General features: G+C 67.0%; 2 protein-coding genes across 2 annotated transcripts; both read right to left on the bottom strand.

Annotated features, from left to right (window-relative positions):
• Positions 1 to 2,257: 2,257 nt before the first annotated feature.
• Positions 2,258 to 9,948, bottom strand: CD63 (CD63 molecule). Its single transcript, XM_058822186.1, has 8 exons — positions 9,915 to 9,948; positions 9,243 to 9,320; positions 6,090 to 6,269; positions 4,748 to 4,822; positions 4,376 to 4,471; positions 3,806 to 3,949; positions 3,642 to 3,725; positions 2,258 to 2,487 (listed from the first exon to the last, which is right to left on the bottom strand). The coding sequence occupies exons 2-8, from the start codon at positions 9,306 to 9,308 to the stop codon at positions 2,422 to 2,424; spliced, it is 711 nt and encodes a 236-aa protein (XP_058678169.1). The 5' UTR covers positions 9,309 to 9,320; positions 9,915 to 9,948; the 3' UTR covers positions 2,258 to 2,421.
• INPP1 (inositol polyphosphate-1-phosphatase) lies at positions 9,911 to 16,708 on the bottom strand. The gene is given in 8 exon segments (XM_058822001.1): positions 9,911 to 10,200; positions 11,350 to 11,671; positions 11,673 to 11,835; positions 12,679 to 12,853; positions 13,238 to 13,441; positions 14,394 to 14,454; positions 14,532 to 14,799; positions 16,693 to 16,708. Coding segments are annotated over 7 exon segments (1,419 nt in total). The 5' UTR covers positions 14,736 to 14,799; positions 16,693 to 16,708.
• Between the last annotated feature and the right edge of the window lie 418 nt (positions 16,709 to 17,126).

Raw genomic sequence — 17,126 nt, 5'->3', positions numbered from 1 at the left:
GAGACCCCAGACCCAAATTAAAGCCCCCCGAGATTGGGGAATCAATCCCCCAAAGGATGGGGAATAAATGCCCCAAACTCACCTGTCCTTCTCTGTTCATGGTTAGAAGGGGATTTGGGCACATGGAGGTGGCACTTGGGACTCCGTGGTCCTGGCCCTGGCCCTCATCCTGCCCAAACCCGCCCTGGGCGGCCACTGAGAGACCCCAGACCCAGATTAAACCCCCCCAAGATTGGGGAATCAATCCCCAAAGGGTGGGGAACAAACCTTGTGAACTCACCCATCCTCGCTCTGTTCATGGTTAGAAGGGGATTTGGGGACATTGAGGTGGCACTTGGGGCTCCATGGACCTGGCCCTGGCCCTCATCCTGCCCAAACCCGCCCTGGGCGGCCACTGAGAGACCCCAGACCCAAATTAAAGCCCCCCGAGATTGGGGAATCAATCCAGCAAAGGGTGGGGAATAAATGCCCTGAACTTGTCTGTCATGGATCTGCTCATGGTCAAAAGGGGATTTGGGGACACTGAGGTGGCACTTGGGGTGTCACAGACCTGGCCCTGGCCCTCATCCTGTCCAAACCCGCCCTGGGCGGCCGCTGAGAGACCCCAGACCCAAAATAAACCCCCCCAAGATTGGGGAATGAGCCCCCCAGAGTGGGGAATCAATCCCCAAAGGGTGGGGAAACAAACCTTGCGAACTCACCCATCCTCGCTCTGTTCATGGTCAAAAGGGGATTTGGGGACACTGAGGTGGCACTTGGGACTCCGTGATCCTGGCCCTGGCCCTCATCCTGCCCAAACCCACCCTGGGCGGCCACTGAGAGACCCCAGACCCAAATTAAAGCCCCCCGAGATTGGGGAATCAATCCCCCAAAGGATGGGGAATAAATGCCCCAAACTCACCTGTCCTTGCTCTGTTCATGGTTAGAAGGGGATTTGGGCACATGGAGGTGGCACTTGGGACTCCGTGGACCTGGCCCTGGCCCTCATCCTGCCCAAACCCGCCCTGGGCGGCCGCTGAGAGACCCCAGACCCAAATTAAACCCCCCCAAGATTGGGGAATCAATCCCCAAAGGGTGGGGAACAAACCTTGCGAACTCACCCATCCTCGCTCTGTTCATGGTCAAAAGGGGATTTGGGGACATTGAGGTGGCACTTGGGGCTCCATGGACCTGGCCCTGGCCCTCATCCTGCCCAGGCTGGTCCAGAGCCCCCAGACCCGAATTAAACCCCCTCGGAGTGGGGAATCAATCCCCCAAAGGATGGGGAATAAATACCCTGAACTTGTCTGTCATGGATCTGCTCATGGTCAAAAGGGGATTTGGGGACATGGAGGTGGCACTTGGGGCTCATGGAGCTGGCCCTGGCCCTCATCCTGCCCAGGGAGGCCACTGAGAGACCCCAGACCCAAATTAACCCCCCCGGGGTGGGGAATAAATGCCCTGAACTCGCCTGTCCCTGTTTTCACTCAGCTCGGGGTGATTTGGGGACACCGAGGTGGCACTGAGGGACACTGAGGATTTGGGGACATTGAGGTGGCACTCAGAGCCCCCAGAGCCACCAGGACCAGTCCTTGACCCCATATGGGGCACAGGGGGACCCCAAAACTCCAGGATGGAGCCCCCCAACCCCATTAGAGACCCCCAAACCCCACGAGGGTCCTTGTCCCCCCAGGATGTGGTTCCTGTCCCCCCCCAGGAGGGACCCCCCCACCCCAAAGACCCCCCAAAACCCCTCAAAGACCCCCTGAAACCCCTCGAAGGGACCCCAAACCCCTCAAAGGGACCCCAAACCCACCAGAGAGCCCCCAAACCCCTCAAAGGGACCCCAAACCCCTCAAAGGGACCCCCCCAAACCCCTCAAAGACCCCCTCAAACCCCTCAAAGGGACCCCAAACCTACCAGAGACCCCCCAAATCCCTCAAAGGGACCCCAAACCCTTCAAAGGGACCCCAAACCCACCAGAGACCCCCCCAAACCCCTCAAAGACCCCCTCAAACCCCTCAAAGGGACCCCAAACCCACCAGAGACCCCCCCAAACCCCTCAAAGGGACCCCAAACCCACCAGAGATCCCCCCAAACCCCTCAAAGACCCCCTCAAACCCCTCAAAGGGACCCCAAACCCACCAGAGATCCCCCCCAAACCCCTCAAAGACCCCCTCAAAGGGACCCCAAACCCACCAGAGACCCCCCAAACCCTTCAAAGGGACCCCAAACCCCTCAAAGGGACCCCCCCAAACCCCCCAATCCCACTCATCTCTCCAGAAGCTTTTCCTCTTTATTGCAAACCCGGGGGCCCCCAAAGCCCCCCAGGACCCCCAAAGGGGGGGGGGGGGTGGCACTTGGGCCCTGCTGGGACCCCCGGAGCCCCCTCGGGACCCCCGGGGGGGGGCAGGAATTTGGGGAGGGGGCTACACGGGGGGGCTACATGACCTCGTAGCCGCTGCGGATCCCCCGCATGAGGCAGCAGGAGAAGAGAACGCCCAGGACCTGCGGGGACAGGGACGGTGACAACGGGGACAGTGGGGACAGGGATGGGGACAACGGGGACAATGAGGACAATGGGGACAATGGGGACAGTGGGGACAGGGATGGGGACAATGGGGACAATGGGGGGGACAGTGGGGACAATGGGGACAATGGGGACAATGGGGACAATGGGGACAACGCGGACAGGGATGGGGACAGTGGGGACATGGGGGGACAGTGGGGACAGGGATGGGGACAATGGGGACAGTGGGGACGGGGATGGGGACAGTGGGGACAGGGATGGGGACAACGGGGACAGGGATGGGGACAGTGGGGACAATGGGGGGACAGTGGGGACAATGGGGACAGGGATGGGGACAATGGGGACAATGGGGACAATGAGGACAATGGGGACAGGGACACTGGGGGCGGGGGGGGGACAGCGACACTGGGGGGGATCGGTTTGACATGGGGGGGGGGGGGGTCTCAGCCCCAAATTGAGGAGGGGTCTCAGCCCCATATTGGGGGGGGTCGTCCCAACTTTTGGGGGGGTCCCAGCCCCACATTGAAGGGGGTTCATTCCCACCCTTGGAGCGCTCTCAGCTCCCACACTTGGGGAGATCCCAGCCCCTATTTGGGGGGGGGGGCCAAGACCCCATTCAGGGGCATCCAAGACCCCATCTCAGGGGGGTCCCAGCCCGATTTGGGGAGGGGTCTCAGCCCCTATTTGGGGGGTTCGCAGCCCCAAATTTTGGGGGGTTCCCAGCCCCTATTTGGGGGGTTCGCAGCCCCAAATTTTGGGGGGATCTCAGCCCATATTTGGGGGGGATCTGAGCCCCTATTTGGGGGGATCTCAGCCCCAAATTTTGGGGGGATCTCAGCCCCTATTTGGGGGGGTCTCAGCCCCTATTTGGGGGGGTCTCAGCCCCAAATTTTGGGGGGACCTCAGCCCCTATTTGGGGGGTTCCCAGCCCCAAATTTTGGGGGGATCTCAGCCCATATTTGGCGGGATCTCAGCCCATATTTGGGGGGTTCTCAGCCCCTATTTGGGGGGGTCTCAGCCCCTATTTGGGGGGTTCCCAGCCCCAAATTTTGGGGGGATCTCAGCCCAAATTTTGGGGGGATCTCAGCCCCTATTTGGGGGGTTCCCAGCTCCATTTTTTGGGGTCTCTCACCTCGAAGAAGGCGATGCCCAGCGCCACGGCCGCCAGCACCAGCACGTTCCTCTTGACCCAGGCCTCGAGGCTGGGCAGGCACCCCTGGCATGGGGGGCACAGCGGGGTCAGGGGGGCTCAGGGACCCCCAAAGGGGCCGGTCAGGAATTGGGGAGGGGTCTCACCTCAGCGAACACGGTGCTGGGGGTCGGGTGCACGTTGCAGGCGGGGCCGGGGTGGCGGCAGCACGAGGTGGGCACGGAGTCGTTGGCACCAAAGGGCCCCACGCCCGCCCAGTCGGTGAAATTGTTCACCCCGCAGCAGGAAAACTGCCCAGAAATGGGTCAGGAATGGTGGGGAGGGGTCCCGGGGCAGCCCCCTCCCCAAATTGGGGTCACCCCCATGCTGGAATCCATCCAGGAGCAGCCCCCTCCCCAAACTGGGGGTGAATTAAGGGTGACCCCCATGCGGGAATCCATCCGGGGGGAAGGTCCTGGAGCAGCCCCCTCCCCAAATTAAGGGAGACCCCTATGCTGGAATCCATCCAGGAGCAGCCCCCTCCCCAAATTAAGGGAGACCCCTATGCTGGAATCCATTCAGGAGCAGCCCCCTCCCCAAATTGGGGTGACCCCTATGCTGGAATCCATCCAGGAGCAGCCCCCTCCCCAAATTGGGGTGACCCCTATGCTGGAACCCACCCAGGAGGGGGTCCAGGAGCAGCCCCCTCCCCAAATTAAGGGAGACCCCAGACTCACCTCCTGCTGGAACCCATCCAGGGCGGCGGCCAGGGACGGGTCCTGCTCGTAGCTCCTCACGGCCTCCCAGAGCCCCTCCTGCACCAGCCCGTGCACCTGGGGGGGCACCGGGGGGTCACGGGGGGGGGGGGAGGGACCCCCGGGGGTGGGGAGGGGTCGGGGACCCCCAGAGAGGGGGGGGAAGGGAAAAGGGAAAAGGGAAAAGGGAAAAGGGAAAAGGGAAAAGGGAAAAGGGAAAAGGGAAAAGGGAAAAGGGAAAAGGGAAAAGGGAAAAGGGAAAAGGGAAGGGAAGGGAAGGGAAGGGAAGGGAAGGGAAGGGAAGGGACCCCCGGGATGGGGAGGGACCCCCACCCCCCCACCCCCCCCACCCACCTTGTGCCTGAAGACGTAACCGGTGATGGCGGCGGCGATCTCCACCAGGAAGATGAGGCTGAGCAGGACGGCGAACTGGGGGGGCACGGGGGGGGGTCACAGAGGGGTCTGGGGGGGTTTTGGCAGCTCTGGAGGGGTCACAGAGGGGTCTGGGGGGGATCAGGGGGGGTCTGGGGGGGTTTTGGCAGCTCTGGAGGGGTCACAGAGGGGTCTGGGGCACTGGGGGTGCTGGGGAGGGGTCACAGAGGGGTTCGGGGCAGGGTGGGGGGCAAAGGAGAGGTTTGGGGGGGCCCTAGTGGGGATTAAGGAGGGGCATGGGGGGGTCACGGGGGGGGTCAGGGTGGGGGAGGCAGGGTTGGGGGGTCACAATAGGGGGGGTCTCGATAAAGGGAGGGTCACGGAGAGGAAATCAAGCTGGGGGGGCACAATGAGGGGCTGAGTTGGGGGGCGTCACAAGGGGAGGTCCGATGGGGACGTTCATTGTGCTGTCCTCACAAAGGGCGGGGTCAGGGGGTCCTGGGGGGGTTCCCCCATTCTGGGTGGGTCAGGGGTCCCAGGGGTGTTCCCGGGGGGGTCCCTGGGGGGGTCCTGAAGGGTCTCGGGGGTGTCCCGGGGGGGTTTCCCCATTCCAGGCTGGGTCAGGGGTCCCAGGGGGTGTCCCTGGGGGGATTCGGGGGTGTCCCCTATGAGGGGCTGGCTCAGGGGTCCCTGGGTTGTCCCGGGGGTGTCCCAGTGTGCCCCCCCCTCACTGACCGTGGTGACCATGAGGGGCTGGGTCTGGGGTCCCAGGGGTTCCCCCATTCCAAGCTGGGTCTGGGGTCCCTGTGGGGGTCCCGGGGGTCCCAGGGGTTCCCCCATTCCAGGCTGGGTCTGGGGTCCCTGTGGGGGTCCCGGGGGTTCCTCCATTCCAAGCTGGGTCTGGGGTCCCTGTGGGGGTCCCCGGGGGTTCCCCCATTCCAGGCTGGGTCAGGGGTCCCTGTGGGGGTCCCGGGGGTCCCAGCCCCGTCACTGACCATGGTGACCATGAGGGGCTGGGTCTGGGGTCCCAGGGATGTTCCCCCATTCCAGGCTGGGTCTGGGGTCCCTGTGGGGGTCCCAGGGATGTTCCCCCATTCCAAGCTGGGTCAGGGGTCCCTGTGGGGGTCCCCGGGGGTCCCCCCATTCCAGGCTGGGTCTGGGGTCCCTGTGGGGGTGTCCCGGGGGTCCCAGGGATGTTTCCCCATTCCAGGCTGGGTCAGGGGTCCCTGTGGGGGTCCCTGTGGGGGTCCCAGGGATGTTCCCCCATTCCAGGCTGGGTCTGGGGTCCCTGTGGGGGTCCCGGGGTCCCAGCCCCGGCACTGACCGTGGTCACCATGCAGTAGCTCTCTCTCCAGGCCCCGCAGCAGCCCCAGAAGGCCGTGAAGAAGATGACGACGCCCAGGGCCACCACGGCCGCGGGGCTCCAGCCCGAGCCGCCCACCGGGGCCCGGCCCAGAGCCACGAGCGCGTAGATGCCGATGGCGACCAGGGCCACGCCGCACACCTGGGGGGCACCGAGGGTTGGGGACCCCCCCGGCACAACCCCCTCCCCAAAAACCCCCTCCCCAAAAACCCCCTCCCCAAATCCCCCCACGGTGCCGCGTTCTGTTCCAATTTGGGGACAAAATGAGGGGGAAGGGGGGACACGGGGGGGGCACAGAGAGTTGGGGACCCCCCCCGGCACAACCCCCACCCCAAATCCCCCCTCCCCAAATCCCCCTCCCCAAAAACCCCCACGGTGCCGCGTTCTGCTCCAATTGGGGGACTAAATGAGGGGGGGGGACGGACACACGGGGGGGCACAGAGAGTTGGGGACCCCCCTCAATACACAACCCCCTCCTCAAAACCCCCATTCCCAAATTCCCCTCCCCCCAAATCCCCCCTCCCCAAATCCCCCCACGGTGCCGCATTCTGCTCCAATTAGGGGACAAAATGAGGGGGAAGGGGGACACGGGGGGGGCACAGAGAGTTGGGGACCCCCCTCAATACACAACCCCCATTCCCAAATTCGCCCCCCCCCCCCAAATCCCCCCACGGTGCCGCGTTCTGCTCCAATTTGGGGACAAAATGAGGGGGAAGGGGGACACGGGGGGGGGCACAGAGAGTTGGGGACCCCCCCGGCACAACCCCCTCCCCAAAAACCCCCTCCTCAAAACCCCCATTCCCAAATCCCCCCTCCCCAAATCCCCCCACGGTGCCGCGTTCTGCTCCAATTTGGGGACAAAATAGGGTGGGGGGGACTCCAGGGGACACGGGGGGGGGGGGCACAGAGAGTTGGGGACCCCCATAATGCACAACCCCCTCCCCAAATCCCCCCACGGCGCCAATTTGGGGACTTGGGGACAAAATGAGGAGGGGGGGACACCAGGAGGGACACGGGGGGGGGGGCACTGACAGCTGGGGGACCCCCTCTCCTGCACAACCCCCCCTCCCCAAATCCCCCCACGGTGCCAATCTGGGGACAAAATGAGGGGAGGGGGACACCAGGGGGGCACAGAGAGTTGGGGACCCCTCCACTACACAGATCCCCCCTCCCCAAATCCCCCCAAGGCGCCAATTTGGGGACTTGGGGACAGAATGAGGAGCGGGGGGGGGACACCAGGGGGGGCACGGGGGGGGGGCGGGGAGTCACAGAGAGTTGGGGACCCCCCTCAATACACAACCCCCCTCCCCAAATCCCCCCTCGGCGCCGCGTTCTGCTCCAATTTGGGGACAAAATGAGGAAGGGGGGGACAGAAGCGGAGCCCCCCCGGGGGGGCACAATGAGTTGGAGACCCCCCTCCCCAAATCCCCCCCCCCCCAACCCCCCCGCGCGGCACCAATTTGGGGACAAACCGAGATGGGGGGGGGGTGGGTGACACCAATGGGGGGAGGGGACACCGGGGGACCCGCGGGGGGGGCACCGCGGGAAGTTCAGGAAGTTTCGGCCTTCCGGCCACGCGAGAGCGCGGGGGGGGCAGCGCCAACCCCGCTGGGGGTCCCGGGGGGGGTCCATCCCCCCATCCCCCCCCCTCAGAGACCCCTCCCCACGGCCGGTGAGCGCGGGGGGGCGGGGGGGGTTGGCACCGTGTCCCGCCGTGTCACCGTGTGTGCCCCCCCCCCCCCCCCCCCCCCCGCGGCCACTCCGGGGGTGACTCAGCCGGGTGGGGACGGCTCCGGTGCGGCGGGGGGGGCGGGAAATGGCGCCGTGTGTCCCCAATGTCCCCCCCGGTGTCCCCTCAATGTCCCCTCAATGTCCCCCCCCCGCTCCGGCCGTTGCCTCCGCCGCTCTTTCCTCACCCCGACTTCCCCAAAGCCCCGTCCCGCCCCCCCCGGGGGTCCCCCCCCAAACCCTCCCCGGTCCCCCCGGTCCCTCCCCCCTCATTTTGGGGTCCCCCGTGCCCCCTTTGAGGACAGGACGCGGCTTCACCCAAAGTGACAAAGTGACAACAACTCCCCCCCCCAGCACCGGCACCCCCCCAGTGCCCGAGACCCCCAAATTGGGGTGGCCGTGAGGATCCCCCGGTTCTGTCGGTACCGGGACGCCCAAATTGGGGTGGCCGGGAGGATCCCCCCGGTTCTGCCGGTACCGGGACCCCCAAATTGGGGTGACCAGGAGGGTCCCCAAGGTTCTGCCGGTACCGGGACCCCCAAATTGGGGTGACCAGGAGGGTCCCCAAGGTTCTGCCGGTACCGGGACCCCCAAATTGGGGTGACCAGGAGGGTCCCCAAGGTTCTGCCGGTACCGGGACCCCCAAATTGGGGTGACCAGGAGGATCCCCCCGGTTCTGTCGGTACCGGAACGCCCAAATTGGGGTGGCCGGGAGGATCCCCAAGGTTCTGCCGGTACCGGGACCCCCAAATTGGGGTGACCAGGAGGGTCCCCAAGGTTCTGCCGGTACCGGGACCCCCAAATTGGGGTGACCAGGAGGGTCCCCAAGGTTCTGCCGGTACCGGGACCCCCAAATTGGGGTGACCAGGAGGGTCCCCAAGGTTCTGCCGGTACCGGGACCCCCAAATTGGGGTGACCAGGAGGGTCCCCAAGGTTCTGCCGGTACCGGGACCCCCAAATTGGGGTGACCAGGAGGATCCCCCCGGTTCTGCCGGTACCGGGACCCCCAAATTGGGGTGACCAGGAGGGTCCCCAAGGTTCTGCCGGTACCGGGACCCCCAAATTGGGGTGATCGGGAGGATCCCCCCGGTTCTGTCGGTACCGGGACGCCCAAATTGGGGTGGCCGGGAGGATCCCCCCGGTTCTGTCGGTACCGGGACCCCCAAATTGGGGTGATCAGGAGGGTCCCCCCGGTTCTGCCGGTACCGGGACCCCCAAATTGGGGTGACCAGGAGGATGCCCCGGTTCTGCCGGTACCGGGACCCCCAAATTGGGGTGATCAGGAGGGTCCCCAAGGTTCTGCCGGTACCGGGACCCCCAAATTGGGGTGATCAGGAGGGTCCCCCCGGTTCTGTCGGTACCGGGACCCCCCCGGTGGGGACTCACCCAGAAGATGAAGTTGAAGAAGAAAACCAAGAACTTCACGCATTTCATGCCGCCCTCGATCGCCATGGCCCGGCCGTGCTGCGGAAGCCGCCGCTCAGCACCGGCTCCGGTACCGGCACCGGTACCGCTCCCCGAGGCCGCGGAACCGCCGGGCCCGGCCCCGCCCCGCTACCGGTACCGGCTCCGGTACGGCTGCAGCCCGGCCCGGTGCTCCCCGTACCGCTCCCGGTACCGCTCCCGGTACTCCCGGTACCGCTCCCTCCCGGGGCCCGGTCCCGGTTCCGGTTCTGCTCCATGCCCCGCTCCCGGTGCTCCCGGGGCTGCTCCCCCCCTGCCCCGCTCCCGGTGCTGTTCCCCTTCCGGTTCTCGGGGGTCCCGGGGACCGCTTCCACCCACTCCCGGCGGTCCCGGTACCGCTCCCGGTGGTCCCGGTACCACTTGCCCCTACTCCCGGTGGTCCTGGTGCCGTTTCCCTCCCAGTACCCCCGATCCCGGTGCCGTTCCCTTCCCACTCCCGGTGGTCCCAGTGCCGTTTTCCCCCAACTCCCGGTGGTCCCGGTCCCGGTCCGTCCCCTCCCCGTCCTCCCCCGTTTTCCCCGGTCCCGGTCCCGTTTCCCCCCCCGTTTCCGGTGGTCCCGGTGCCGTCCCCCACCCGCTCCCGGTCCCGCTCACCGCCGCCCTTCCCGAGGGCTCCGGATCATGTGACGGGGGCGAGCCCGGAGAGCCCCGGGACCGCCCCGGGCCCGCCCCGGCACCGACACCGGCACCGCCCCCCCGGAACCGGGACTGACACCGGCACCGGCACCGCCCCCCGGGACCGGCAAAACACCAACGGCTCCGAGCGATCCTTTATTGGGGGGGACATTTGGGGACACCGAGGGGACACCGGGGGTCCCACACAGGGGACCCGGGACTCGGAGCTCCCGCCGCGATTCGCACCGGGGGTCGCAGATCCCCCCTGACCCCATACCGGGGGTCCCTGTGACCCCTGACCCCATACCGGGGGTCTCAGCTCCTCCTGACCCCACACCCGGGGGTCCCCGCTGTCCCCGCTGTCCTTGGTCCCTGTCCCCCTGGTCCCGCACCCCGAGCTCCTCGGGACCCCCAGCCCCTCACCCGGGGGTCCCAAACACCCCGGAGCCTCCCCCTGGGGGTCCCAGTCCCTCCCGACTCCTCACCCCGGGGGCCCCTGTCACCCCCTGACCCCACACTCGGGGGTCCCTGGACCCCTTTGACTTCACACTTGGGGGTCCCTGTCACCCCCTGACCCCAAACTCGGGGTCCCTGGACCCCTTTGACCTCACACTTGGGGTCCCTGTCACCCCCTGACCCCACACTCGGGGTCCCTGTCACCCCCTGACCCCAAACTCGGGGGTCCCTGGACCCCCTTGACCCCACACTCGGGGGTCCCTGTCACCCCTTGACCTCACACTTGGGGTCCCTGTCACCCCCTGACCCCAAACTCGGGGTCCCTGGACCCCTTTGACCTCACACTTGGGGTCCCTGTCACCCCCTGACCCCACACTCGGGGTCCCTGTCACCCCCTGACCCCAAACTCGGGGGTCCCTGGACCCCCTTGACCCCACACTCGGGGGTCCCTGTCACCCCTTGACCTCACACTTGGGGTCCCTGTCACCCCCTGGCCCCACACTCGGGGGTCCCTGGACCCCCTTGACCTCACACTCGGGGTCCCTGTCACCCCCTGACCCCAAACTCGGGGGTCCCTGGACCCCTTTGACCTCACACTCGGGGGTCCCTGTCACCCCCTGACCCCACACTCGGGGTCCCTGTCACCCCTTGACCTCACACTTGGGGTCCCTGTCACCCCCTGACCCCACACTCGGGGGTCCCTGGACCCCCTTGACCTCACACTCGGGGTCCCAGCCCCCCAAATCCCCCACCCCATTGTCCCCCAGCCCCTTCCCCCGGGGTCCCAGCCCCTCCTGACCCCACCCCAATGTCCCCAACGCCCCCATACCCCCCACCCCGGGGTCCCAGCCCCCCAAATCCGCCTCCCCATTGTCGGCCAGCCCGTGTCACAAGCCCCCCGTGGTCCCCATGTCCCCATTGTCCCCATTGTCCCCTGTGCCCCCCACGCCCCCCGTGCCCCCCAGCTCCCCCAGCCCCCGCAGCGCCGCCAGCACCGCCCGCAGCACCGGCGGGTGCACGAACGCCACGAGCCCGTCCCGGTTCGCCCAGCGCTCGGGCCCGGTTCCCGGCCCGGGCCGGTGGTAGCGCAGCTCGGGGGGGTCCCCGGGGCCGCCCCCCGCCCGCAGCGCCCCCGCCAGGGGCAGCACGGCCCCCCCCAGGGCCCGGAGCACGGCGTGCGGGGCACACGAGTCCCACGCGAACGTCGTGCCCTGCGACAGCACGAAGGCGTCCGCCAGCCCCAGCGCCACGCAGAGCAGCTTGTACCCGGCCCCGGCCGCCAAAACCGGGGGACCCCCCCCCCAGCGAGGCCAGAGCCCCCCGAACCGCCGCGCTCTCGGCCCGGCTCAGCACCACGCGGGGACGGGCACGGGGGACAGGGCGGGACAGCGAGCACAGGCGGGTGGCACCGTGAGCCACCCCCCAGTGGTAGCGACCCTGCCACCTGCGGGAGGGGGGACATGGCGTGAGACTGGGGGGACGCGGCGTGGGGACAGCAGGGTGAGGGGTGTGGGGACCCCAATATGGGGGAAATGGGGGAATTGGGACCCCAGGATGTGGGGGGGAATGGGGACCCCAGGGATGGGAGGTGAGGGGAATGGGGACCCTGGGATGGGGGGAAATGGGGACCCCTGGGTCAGGGGTATGGGGGGCTGGGACCCCCCAGGTGGGGGGAAACTGGGGACCCCAATATGGGGGAATGGGGACCCCAGGATGGGGGGAATGGGGACCCAAGGATGGGGGGAATGGGGACCCCGGGATGGGGGGAATGGGGACCCCAGGATGAGGGAAATGGGGAAATTGGAATCCCAGGGTGAGGGGACTGGGGACCCCGGGATGTGGGGAATGGGGACCTCAATATGGGGGGAATGGGGACCCCAATATGGGGGAAATGGGGACCCCAGGATGGGGGGAATGGGGACCTCAATATGGGGGGAATGGGGACCCCAGGGCGGGGGGAAATGGGGTCCCCAATATGGGGGCAATGGGGACCCTGATATGGGGGGAAATGGGAGGGCTGGGACCCTTGGGGTGGGGGAAAATGGGGACCCCAGGGTGGGGTGAATTGGGACCCTGGGGTGGGGGGGAATGGGGGAATTACGACCTCAGGGTGTGGGGAATGGGGACCCCAGGGTGGGGGATCAGGGGGGACCCCGGGGTGTGGGGGAATGGGGACCGTGGCGTGAGCAGAAATGGGGTTCAGGTTCAGGGCTGTCAGGGGGTCCCAGGGATCTGGGGGTGCAGGTTTAGGGGTCCCGGGGGTCCCGGCTGGGGGCTCGGGCCGTACCTGTGTGTCTGGGGGTCCCTCTGGAAGAAGGGCTCGTTGATGACCCCCAGCACGGGGACCCCGCTGTGGCGCTCGAAGGCCCCCACGAGCACCAGGGCCGAGCGCAGCCCCCCGGGGGCGACGCCATCGACGGCGGCCACGTCCTCGCGGCCCCCGATGAACTCGTTGGTGGAGTCTGGGGGTGCCAGGGGGTGCCAGGGGTCTGCGGGGTGCCAGCCCTGCCCTGGCCCTGTCCCCATCCCATTCTGTCCCGTTCCCTGTCCTTGTCCCTGTCCCCATCCATCCCCATCCCACCCTCCAACATTCCCTGTCCCCATCCTGTCCCCGTTCTTGTCCCCATCCTGTCCCTGTTCCCATCCTGTCCCTGTTCCCATCCGTGTCCCCATCCCTGTCCCCATCTCCATCCCACTCCACAACATTCCCTGTCCCCATCCCTGTCCCTGTTTCTGTTTCTGTCCCCTCCATCCCACCCCATCAACCCCACCCTGTCCCCGTGCCATCCCTGTCCCCATCTCATTTCTGTCCCCGTCCCCATCCCACCCCTGTCCCACCCTCTCACCAATGGGGTCTATCCAGATCCCGAGGTCCCCTGGGGACAAGCCGGGGTCGATGCCATCCAGCTCCGTGTCCCCAAGTGTCACCTCCTGGTGCACGGCCTCTGCCAGCAGCTCGGCCGCCCGCGTGTGCTCGGGGCCCAGCACGGCCACCAGCAGGGCCACCGTGTCCCCCGGGGTGGCACCGACCTGGATTGTCACCGTGCCACCTGCAGGGACCCAAATCACACAGGGACATGGCACGGGGACACCCAGGGTGACACTGACCCTGCACTGTTACCGTGCCACCTGCAGGGACATGGCACAGGGACACGGCACAGAGACATGGCAAAGGACACCCAGGGTGGCACCGACCCGCACTGTCACCGCGCCACCTGCAGGGACCCCAAATCAGCCCCTGGGGTGGCACCGACCCACACTGTCACCGTGCCACCTGCAGGGACCCCCAAATCACACAGGGACATGGCACGGGGACACCCAGGGTGGCACTGACCCGCACTGTCACTGTGTCACCTGCCAGGGACATGGCCCAGGGACCCCCGACTCAGCCATGGGAATGTGGGGACACAGGGACACGGGGACATGGGCAGGGTGACACTGGGACATGGGGACAGGGTGACATTGGCATATGGGGACTCCCTCCCTCCTCAGCCTTGGCCCCACATCCCCACGTGTGTCCCCGCTGTCCCCACACCCCCCCCAGATGTCCCCACCCCGCTGTCACCCGTGCCTGTCCCCACACTGTCCCCACTTTGTCCCCAGCCTGCTGTCTCCCCTGTCCCCTCTATCCCCTCCCTGTCCCTGCTGTCCCCTCTGTCCCCTCGCTGTCCCCACTGTCCCCTCGCTGTCCCCTCTGTCCCCTCGCTGTCCCCGCTGTCCCCTGCTGCCCCCTCCATCCCTTCCTTGTCCTCGCTGTCCCCACTGTCCCCTCGCTGTCCCCGCTGTCCCCTCTGTCCCCTCGTTGTCCCCGCTGTCCCCTCGCTGTCCCCTCTGTCCCCTGCTGCCCCCTCCATCCCCTCCCTGTCCTCGCTGTCCCCACTGTCCCCTCGCTGTCCCCGCTGTCCCCTCGCTGTCCCCGCTGTCTCCTCGCTGTCCCCGCTGTCCCCTCTGTCCCCTCGCTGTCCCCTCTGTCCCCTCGCTGTCCCCGCTGTCCCCTCTCACCGTTGGCGTCCCTGAACTCGCTGCTCTCCTCGCCGTGGATGTGTCCCCGGAGCTCGGGGAACTGCGGCGACACCGGGGGTGGCTCAGGGGACATCCCGGGAGGTGCCACCCCCCCCGGGCCACCCTCAGTGTCCCCACCTGTGTCCCCAGGTCGTGTTTGATGAGCTCCTGGATCAGCACATCCGCCAGGGTCTTGAAGTCGCGCTCGAAGCGGGCGCTGCGCTCCGGGCCCGACTTCTCGGCCACCAGGAGCCGGAACAGCGGCTCCTCCGCCCGGCAGCGCCGCGCCACCTCGGCCGCCTTCTGCGACACCGCCACCAGCGCCGGCAGCAGCCCCGCCATGGCCGCGACACCGCCGCGACAGCCGCGACACCGCCGCGATTGAGTCGCGATACAGCGGCGACACCTGGCGGGGGCAGCGCGGGGTCAGGGGCGCGCTCGGGAAGGGAGCGGAGAGACCCCGAATAATGGGGACAGGGGGACACTGGGGACACGGAGAGTAGGAATTTGGGGACACGGGGATGTGGGGACATTGGGACATTGAGACGTTGGGACACGGAGAGTGGGAATTTGGGGACAGGGGGATGTGGGGACATTGGGACATTGAGACATTGGGACACGGAGAGTGGGAATTTGGGGACATTGGGATGTGAGGACAGGGGAATGTGGGGACAGGGGGACAGGGGGACATGGACAATGGGATTTTGGGGACATTGGGATGTGGGGACATTGGGACATTGAGACGTTGGGACACGGACAGTGGGATTTCGGGGACATTGGGATGTGAGGACAGGAGGATGTGGGGACGGGGTGACATTGGGATGTGGGGACAGAGGGACAGAGGGACATTGGGACATGGAGAGTGGGATTTTGGGAACATTGGGATGTGAGGACAGGGGAATGTGGGGACAGGGGGACAGGGGGACATGGACAATGGGATTTTGGGGACATTGGGATGTGGGGACATTGGGACATTGAGACATTGGGACACCGAGAGTGGGAATTTGGGGACACGGGGATGTGGGGACATTGGGACACGGAGAGTGGGATTTTGGGGACATTGGGATGTGAGGACAAGGGAATGTGGGGACAGGGGGACAGAGGGACACGGACAGTGGGATTTCGGGGACATTGGGATGTGAGGACAGGAGGATGTGGGGACGGGGTGACATTGGGATGTGGGGACAGAGGGACATTGGGACATGGAGAGTGGGATTTTGGGAACATTGGGATGGTGGGACATGGGGATTTGGGGACAGGGGGACAGGGGGACATGGACAATGGGATTTTGGGGACATTGGGATGTGGGGACGGGGGAACAAGGGGACAGGGGGACAGGGGGGACATTGGAACATGGAGAGTGGGATTTTGGGGACAGGAGGATAGGGGGACAAGGGGGCATGGGGACAGAGGGACACTGGGGACATGGAGAGTGGGATTTTGGGGACAGGAGGATAGGGGGACAGGGTGACACTGGGATGTGGAAATTTGGGGATATGGACAGTGGAATTTTGAGGACATTGGGATATGGGGACAGGGGGACAGGGAGACAGGGGGACATGGACACTGGGATTTTGGGGACATTGGGATGTGGGAATTTGGGGACAGGAGGATGTGGGGACAGGAAGACATGTGGGGACAGGGGGACAGAGGGACGGGGGACATTGGGACATGAACATTGGGATTTTAGGGACTCTGGGATGTGGGAATTTGGGGACATTGGGACATGGACAGTGGGAGTTTGGGGACACGGGGATGGGCGGATTTGGGGACAGCAGGATGCGGGGACATTGACATGCGGATGTGAGGACACAGGGACGCCAGGAACGTGGTGATGTGCATGTGGGCACACGGGGACACGGGGACAGGGCGTCACGGGAGCGCGGGGACACGGGGACATGGGCAGGCGGGGACACGGGGACACGGGGGAGGTGGCGATGCGGCCGCGGGGACACAAAGGCGGCCACGGAGAAATGGCCCCGGCGCTGTGGCCGCGGGGACACGCGGCTGTCCCCAGGCTGTCCCCAGGCTGTCCCCAGGGTGTCCCCAAGGGGGGGTGGCGCTGTCACGCGGGGACCGGACCCGCTGGGGCCGGGGGTGTCCCCGCTGTCCCCCCGGAAGGCTCCGAGCCACGCGGCCCCCCCGGAACGGCCCCGGAACGGCCCCGGAACGGCCCCAACCCCCCCCCCCCATCCCCGCTACCCCCGCACCGGGACCCCCCCAGGCCGCGTCCCCACCCCTGGGGACACCGGGGACCCGCGGGGACACCGGGGCCGCCCCCCGCCCGCGCCGCCGTTACCGGGGCCGCTGACAGCTCCAGCCCGGGGGCGGGGACGGGGCCGCGTCACAGCCGGGCTTAACCCGCTCGGTGCCGGCCCCGCCTGCCGGGGTCACAGCGGAGCGCGGGGACACCGGCGGGGAGGGGACACGGCGGGGAGGCGACACCGCCGGCATTGTGGCACCGGGGACACGGCGGGGGGACACGCTCGGTGGCCGTGGCGGTGTCCCGTGTCCCGTGTCCCGTGTCCCGTGTCCCGTGTCGCTGTCGCTGTCGCTGTCCCCAAAGCGCCCCCGCTGCAGTTCCCGCCCCGGCCGCCAGGGGGGGGCGCTGTCCCCGGGGCTGCGGCACCGGCACCGACCCCGCCGGGCCCGAGGGGCAACGGGGCCGCTCCCCCCCCCCAAAACCCACCGGGACCCCCCCCCCCCCCCCCATGGCCGTGCCCACCCTCCCGA

Source organism: Ammospiza caudacuta, chromosome 31 (genome assembly GCF_027887145.1).
Source record: "Ammospiza caudacuta isolate bAmmCau1 chromosome 31, bAmmCau1.pri, whole genome shotgun sequence".
NCBI classification, from domain to species: Eukaryota; Metazoa; Chordata; class Aves; order Passeriformes; family Passerellidae; genus Ammospiza; species Ammospiza caudacuta.
This window is presented reverse-complemented; position numbering and strand designations above follow the sequence as displayed.

What these genes read in the sequence shown, in the direction of transcription:
- CD63 (XM_058822186.1), bottom strand. Translation starts at nt 9,308, where the DNA reads ATGGCGATCGAGGGCGGCATGAAATGCGTGAAGTTCTTGGTTTTCTTC. An exon ending in TCTTCAACTTCATCTTCTGG is followed by an intron (nt 6,270 to 9,242) that starts GTGAGTCCCCAC and finishes GGTGCCCCCCAG; the next exon opens with GTGTGCGGCGTGGCCCTGGT. An exon ending in GCTACTGCATGGTGACCACG is followed by an intron (nt 4,823 to 6,089) that starts GTCAGTGCCGGG and finishes GTGCCCCCCCAG; the next exon opens with TTCGCCGTCCTGCTCAGCCT.